Source organism: Triticum aestivum, chromosome 5D (genome assembly GCF_018294505.1).
Source record: "Triticum aestivum cultivar Chinese Spring chromosome 5D, IWGSC CS RefSeq v2.1, whole genome shotgun sequence".
NCBI classification, from domain to species: Eukaryota; Viridiplantae; Streptophyta; class Magnoliopsida; order Poales; family Poaceae; genus Triticum; species Triticum aestivum.
Window position 1 is genome coordinate 236,395,103 of NC_057808.1, and position 7,308 is coordinate 236,402,410.

The 7,308-nt window shown below is 46.2% G+C and overlaps 1 protein-coding gene across 3 annotated transcripts; it reads left to right on the forward strand.

Annotated features, from left to right (window-relative positions):
* The first annotated feature begins 5,028 nt into the window (after positions 1–5,028).
* Positions 5,029–6,839, forward strand: LOC123124588 (uncharacterized). 3 transcript variants are annotated; one of them, XM_044545174.1, is made up of 3 exons: positions 5,029–5,263; positions 6,265–6,363; positions 6,476–6,839. In XM_044545174.1, exons 2-3 carry the CDS (start codon positions 6,317–6,319, stop codon positions 6,666–6,668), a joined length of 240 nt encoding a protein of 79 aa, XP_044401109.1. In that variant the 5' UTR covers positions 5,029–5,263; positions 6,265–6,316; the 3' UTR covers positions 6,669–6,839. The 3 variants fall into 3 exon arrangements, with proteins under 3 accessions (XP_044401109.1, XP_044401110.1, XP_044401108.1); XM_044545175.1 differs by having other exon boundaries at positions 6,281–6,363; XM_044545173.1 differs by having other exon boundaries at positions 5,034–5,263; positions 6,275–6,363.
* Positions 6,840–7,308: the final 469 nt, after the last annotated feature.

The window sequence follows — 7,308 nt, forward strand, 5'->3', positions numbered from 1 at the left end:
CAATTGGATGTAAGTTATCATGAACTATTATTGTTGACATTACCCATGAGGTAAAAGGTTGGGAGGCGAATCTATAAGCCCTATCTTTCTCTGCATCCGATTAAAAATTTGAACCCATAAATATCACATGAGTGTTAGCAATTGTGAAAGATTAGATGATAGTTGAGTATGTGAAGTTTGCTAAATCAAAGCTCTGACATATACCCTTCCTGAAAATAAGATGAATTGCAATTGTTTGATGACTGAGAATATAGTTTGTTAGTTTTCAAGAAAGTTTATGATCTATACTTTAACATGTGAATAGCTTGTTACTTGATCATGAAAAGTTTTATGAGATGAGCTACTGTTATGACATATAATGATGCTAGAAAAGGTGATTGAAATTATCATTGATCAAACTTGTGCACTTGCTAGCATTCACACTTCATAAATTATTTCTTTTATCATTTACCTACTCGAGGACGAGGAGGAATTAAGCTTGGGGATGCTGATACGTCTCCAACGTATCTATAATTTATGAAGTATTCATGCCATGTTTACAATAGTTTTATATGATTTTGGTATGATTTGATTAGAACTAACCCGGACTGACGCTGTTTTTAGCAGAACTGCCGTGGTGTTGTTTTTGTGCAGAAATAAAAGTTCCCAGAATGCGCTGAAAATCAACAGAGAATTTTTCTGGAAAATATGAAAGATACTGGAACAAAAATCTATCGGAGGGGAGTCCCGTGGGCCCCATGAGGGTGGGGGCGCGCCCCTATGCCTCGTGTACTACCCGTGGGCCCCCTGACTTGTTCTCGACGCCAACCTCTCCTATAAATACCCAAACCTCCAGAAATTAACCTAGATCGGAAGTTCCGCCACCGCAAGCCTCTGTAGCCACGAGAAATCAATCTAGGCCCTCTCTGGCACCCTGCCGGAGGGGGCCATCTGTTGGGGAACGTAGCAGAAATTCAAAATTTTCTACGCATCACCAAGATCAATCTATGGAGTACTCTAGCAACGAGGGGAAGGGGAGTGGATCTACATACCCTTGTAGATCGCGATGCGGAAGCGTTGCAAGAACGCGGATGAGGGAGTCGTACTCGTAGCGATTCAGATCGCGTTTGATTCCGATCTAAGCACCGAAGAACGGTGCCTCCGCGTTCAACACACGTGCAGCCCGGTGACGTCTCCCACGCCTTGATCCAGCAAGGAGAGAGGGAGAGGTTGGGGAAGACTCCATCCAGCAGCAGCACGACGGCGTGGTGGTGGTGGAGGAGCGTGGCAATCCCGCAGGGCTTCGCCAAGCACCACGGGAGAGGAGGAGAAGGGAGAGGTGTAGGGCTGCGCCGAAAGAGAGACGTTCTCATGTGTCTTGGGCAGCCCAAACCTCAACTATATATAGGGGGGGAGGGGGCTGCGCCCCCCTCTAGGGTTTCCACCCCAAGGGCTGGCGGCCAGCCCTAGATCCCATCAAGGGGGGCGGCCAAGGGGAGGAGAGGGGGGGCGCCCCACTAGATGGGCCCTAAGGCCCATCTGGACCTAGGGTTTGCCCCCTCCCACTCTCCCATGCGCCTTGGGCCTTGGTGGGGGGGGCGCACCAGCCCACCTGGGGCTGGTCCCCTCCCACACTTGGCCCACGCAGCCTTCTGGGGCTGGTGGCCCCACTTGGTGGACCCCCGGGACCCTCCCGGTGGTCCCGGTACATTACCGATAACACCCGAAACTTTTCCGGTGACCAAAACAGGACTTCCCATATATAAATCTTTACCTCCGGACCATTCCGGAACTCCTCGTGACGTCCGGGATCTCATCCGGGACTCCGAACAACATTCGGTAACCACGTACATACTTTCCCTATAACCCTAGCGTCATCGAACCTTAAGTGTGTAGACCCTACGGGTTCGGGAACCATGTAGACATGACCGAGACGTTCTCCGGTCAATAACCAACAGCGGGATCTGGATACCCATGTTGGCTCCCACATGTTCCACGATGATCTCATCGGATGAACCACGATGTCGGGGATTCAATCAATCCCGTATTCAATTCCCTTTGTCTATCGGTATGTTACTTGCCCGAGATTCGATCATCGGTATCCCGATACCTTGTTCAATCTCGTTACCGGCAAGTCTCTTTACTCGTTCCGTAACTCACATCATCCCGTGATCAACTCCTTGGTCACATTGTGCACATTATGATGATGTCCTACCGAGTGGGCCCAGAGATACCTCTCCGTTTACACGGAGTGACAAATCCCAGTCTCGATTCGTGCCAACCCAACAGACACTTTCGGAGATACCTATAGTGCACCTTTATAGCCACCCAGTTACGTTGTGACGTTTGGTACACCCAAAGCATTCCTACAGTATCCGGGAGTTGCACAATCTCATGGTCTAAGGAAATGATACTTGACATTAGAAAAGCTCTTAGCAAACGAACTACACGATCTTGTGCTAGGCTTAGGATTGGGTCTTATCCATCACATCATTCTCCTAATGATGTGATCCCGTTATCAACGACATCCAATGTCCATGGTCAGGAAACCGTAACCATCTATTGATCAACGAGCTAGTCAACTAGAGGCTTACTAGGGACATGGTGTTGTCTATGTATCCACACATGTATCTGAGTTTCCTATCAATACAATTCTAGCATGGATAATAAACGATTATCATGAACAAGGAAATATAATAATAACCTATTTATTATTGCCTCTAGGGCATATTTCCAACACCATCATCACCGGAGGCCATGGAGGAGGATCCCGGAAGGGCCATCATCGCCATGAAGGCCAAGGATCAGAGGGAGAACCTCTCCACATCTAGGGGGAGGCCATGGAGGAGGAAGCACAAGGGGGAGAATCTCTCCTCCTCTCTCTCGGTGGCGCCGGAGTGTCATCGGGAGGGGAATCATCGTCGCGGTGATCGTCTTCATCAACATCACCATCATCATCATCATCCTCATCTATTTTACGCGGTCCACTCTCCCGCACCCTGCTGTAATCCCTACTTGAACATGGTGCTTTATGCCACATATTATGATCCAATGATGTGTTGCCATCCTATGATGTTTTGAGTAGATACCCTTTGTCTTTGGGTTGATTGATGATCGAGATTGGTATGAGTTGTATGTTTTATTTTGGTGCTGTCCTATTGTGCCCTCCGTGTCGCGCAAGCGTGAGGGATTCCCGCTGTAGTGTGTTGCAATACGTTCATGATCCGCTTATAGTGGGTTGCTTGAGTGACAGAAGCATAAACCCGAGTAAGGGGTTGTTGCGTATGCGATAAAGGGGACTTGATGCTTTAATGCTATGGTTACCTTAATGATCTTTAGTAGTTGCGGATGCTTGCTAGAGTTCCAATCATAAGTGCATACGATCCAAGAAGAGAAAGTATGTTAGCTTATGCCTCTCCCTCATATGAAATTGCAATAGTGATTACCGGTCTTGTTAACAATTGCCTAGGATAATTCCGCATATCGACCCATCATTATTCCACACTCGCTATTTATAATATTTAGTAATATATTCTGACTTTATGATAATAGCACCTACTTTTATATTTTAGCTCTCCGATACCATGCAAGGTTATCCTCTTCGTACCCACAACGTAGTTTTATTTCTCGTTTCTAGCTGGAAGCAAACGTTCGGTGTACGTAGGGTCGTATCAGTGGCAGATAGGACTCGAGAGAATATTGATCTTACCTTTAGCTCCTTGTGGGTTCGACACTCCATATTTATCACTTCCACCTTTGGGAATTGCTATGATGATTCCCTGCACTTGGGGATTATCAGTGTCCACGGTAATGGACGCTCGAAGTTTTTATCCCGATCTATTACAACTAGAACTGGATACTGGAGACACTAAATGGATATGATGGCTCCGGGATTGCTTTCTCGCAGGGAGTCGATGAAGGATCTCTGGGCGGTACAACAATATACCGTTACTTTATAATATGCTAATCTGCACTCTTCTAATGCTGCAAGACGCTGCAAGATGCTAGTCTTCGATAGGCTACGCCATCCCTTATATTCTGGCATTTCTGCAGTATAGTCCAAAGGTATAACCCCATTTCTATGATACTGATGCATACTTAGTATATCTGGTGTAAGTCTTGCGAGTATTTTGGATGAGTACTCACGATTGCTTTGCTACCTCTTTTCCACCTACCCGATTGCTGCGACCAGATGATAGAGTCTAGGAGCTAGCGGATCCCGTCGATGACTACTACTACCCCTACGGAGCCTACTACTACATGAACACCATCGACGGCCAGGAGTAGTTTGGAGGCTCCAGGGAGGAGGCCTTCGCTTTTTCGATTAGATGTTGTTTTGCTAGCCTTCTTAAGGAAAACTTGTTTATCTTATGTCTGTACTTAGATATTGTTGCTTCCGCTAACTTATGTATTTGAGCCTTCGAGGCCCTGACTTGTAATATAAAGCTTTATGTTTGAATTTGTGTCTAGTGTTGTGTTGTGATATTTTCCCATGAGTCTCTGATCTTGATCGTGCGCATTTACGTGTATGATTAGTGCACGATTAAGCCGGGGCGTCAGAGGCAGCGGCTTTGCAGCATGATGGCGGCGATGACGCGCCGACCATGCAGCACAACGGCTTCAGCGACGCGTCTCCTTGCAGCAACTCGTGTGGCATCCATCCTTCCAGTGTCTTTGGGAAGCCTCGTCGGAGCAATGCCTGCTGGTGAGTTGGCGGGTCATGGTGTGGTGACGGCCATGGCTCACTGTGTGGGAGTGTTTTGTATGAGGAAGGGGGTGGAGAAAAACGAATGGATAAGAGAGTACGAGTGAGAGGATAACTTTCACGCGCTAGCGTTCAGGAAGCTTCCCTCACCTCCGTGCGTCCAGTCGATTGAAAACGATCCAACGGCTGGTTATGCGGCTTATGGAAACATTGTATCAATCGGTTTATTTTAAACGTTTTCCATAAAAAAGAGGTTTTGAGACCCAATTACATTTTCTTTGTTAAGAAAACTATCATTTACACCATTTTACTCTCTTGAGCCTCAGTTACATCACAAAGCCAGCCTCTAAAAAAAAAGATACATCACAAAGCCGATTTGCCCCCATAGTAGAAAAAACAAAAAGGAAAAGAAAAGCCGATCTTCCCATTGGGAAATCGAAATAACATCTGGACTGGAGCGGCCGCTCCCTGCCTTTGCACCTCCAGTCCAGCGAAACGGCGGCCGGCGACCGAGGCGCGGCTTCCTTTCCTGGCGCACGGCCATCCCCCCATCCGCTCTCCACTCCGGGAACGGAACAGGTAGCGGTCCCTATCGCGCCATGTTTCCTCCTATGCATGGCGGAACCTGTTTTTGTGTCGGGAGAAGTGGAAAATGACGGCTAGACGGTGGAGGTGAGCGGCGATCAGGGGGCGGAGATGCGGTGAGCCGCGCGGCGTGGAATTTGGGATGGTGAAGACCTAGTTTTTCCCCCTCTCTCCAGACCATAAGACCTAGTTTGCGTGGATCGCTTTACGATGGAACCTCTTCTGCAATATCGATCTCACAGTTGACTCCAATCTTTCTGGCACATCATAGGATGGCAGGAATGCCCTCCGATTTCCATGTATTTCGTGGTAATTCCCATGGATAGTGCCACCATGGAGTAGTTTATATTTAAAGAAAATTGGGGCTTCAGCCGAACCCACATCTACAAGCCACTCGAGCCATTCCTCCATTGTTCATATGAGCTGGCACCACGGGAATTTGTTTTTTGTTCCCGGGACCATGTCAGATGTGGATGCATCTATTTCCTAATTGCAGGCATTTCAGATGTTAGGGTACTGTTGTGCTAGGCTGCTAAGGTACCAGCTGTGTTTATCATGTTAAAGAAGAACATGGAAGGTGGCCTGACAGCACACTTTTAAGTTCAGTTACTACTATGATCCATTCACAATTATCTTTCATATAGTATGGCTGTTCGATTGATGACAACTTATTTTGTTCCATAAGTTTTTATTAGAATCGGATCGAACGCCTACTGCAACTTGCAAACAAACCTTGTAGTTGGCATGCCCAAGGACAAACCCATATGGATTCAGATAAGAAAAAAATCTAGCTCTTGACAATGTACTCTCATCAGCTCCAATGTGTTTTCCTTGCATCGCACCAGGCTAAAACTAGTTTAAGTCAATTCTGAGGATTCACTCTACCGTTGTGAATAGCAACTGTACCAGGACAGGTCACTACATGGATAGTTTCGTATGTCTCATCGGCATGCTACTCTGAGTCATGTAATCTTTCTTCTTCTTGTGAACTGTAGCCTTTTTTAGTGGCAGGAAACAATCTGAATCAAGGCAAGGATTTTTGTGGTGATGTCCTTCCTGAGACTGTTACCTCAAAGGTTGCCCCAGTTTGCTAGGTACTTGCATCCCACCTTTAAAATTTGAGCAAGTTTGTGCTATATCGTAAATATCCCAGATTATCGTGGAATGGGTATCTGTTTTAATTTGATTTCTATATGATCATGACAGGCAGGTGGAGCGAGATGTTGAGACTGTAATCAATGTTCTGCAGCCAGGTCCAATAGGAATTGTGGAGCACAAATTCACCGATGCAGAGATCCGCGAGGCGCAAGGCACAGTAAGGAGCGCAGTCCAGAATTGGCGAAGGAACTGGAATTTGGAGAGAAATCTTGCCACTGGTTCTATTGGTAAATCGAAGTAACTCTCTGCATCATGACTTGGTGCAGCACCAACACTGAAAATGAAAGTGTGTCGTAGTTGCAACTGTTGGCCTTGGTGTAGTTGGTATGTTTTCTCTGTCAGTGGACCCATGCAATTGATGGTGAAATCCTTCCATGATCTATTATCAGTGAAAGTACACGCTGTTTGAGTTTCCTAAATTGTTCCTCTAACATCTGAAATTCTCAGTAATATCCCCTCAATCCACATGTGATTTGCAGCAGTTTGTGGATTCGATGTGCACAAATTGAGTTGCCTCGAGTGGGATGTATGGTTTAGCCTGGAAAGGATGTAAAAGAAGGCGGTCAAGTGTTTCAGGGAGCAGTTTGCACCTGTTTATATCACAGTTGAATTCCGTTTTTTGAAAATGAGTAAGCTGTCTTGCCACTCGGATGTTGCAGTAAGAATCAGAGAGTGATTGATTGATTTCACGGGTGTGCTTTCGCCCTATGGTATTTTCCATTTCGTTCTAACTATTTTTCTAGACTATGCCCGAGTCAGCGTATCATCGTCATGATCATCTATTAAGATAAGAAAAGCGAAGCAGCCATTACAAAATTCAAACATAAAAATTATTGGGAGTGCATAGTTCAAAAGCTGGATGATTTCAGTGTGGATCCACA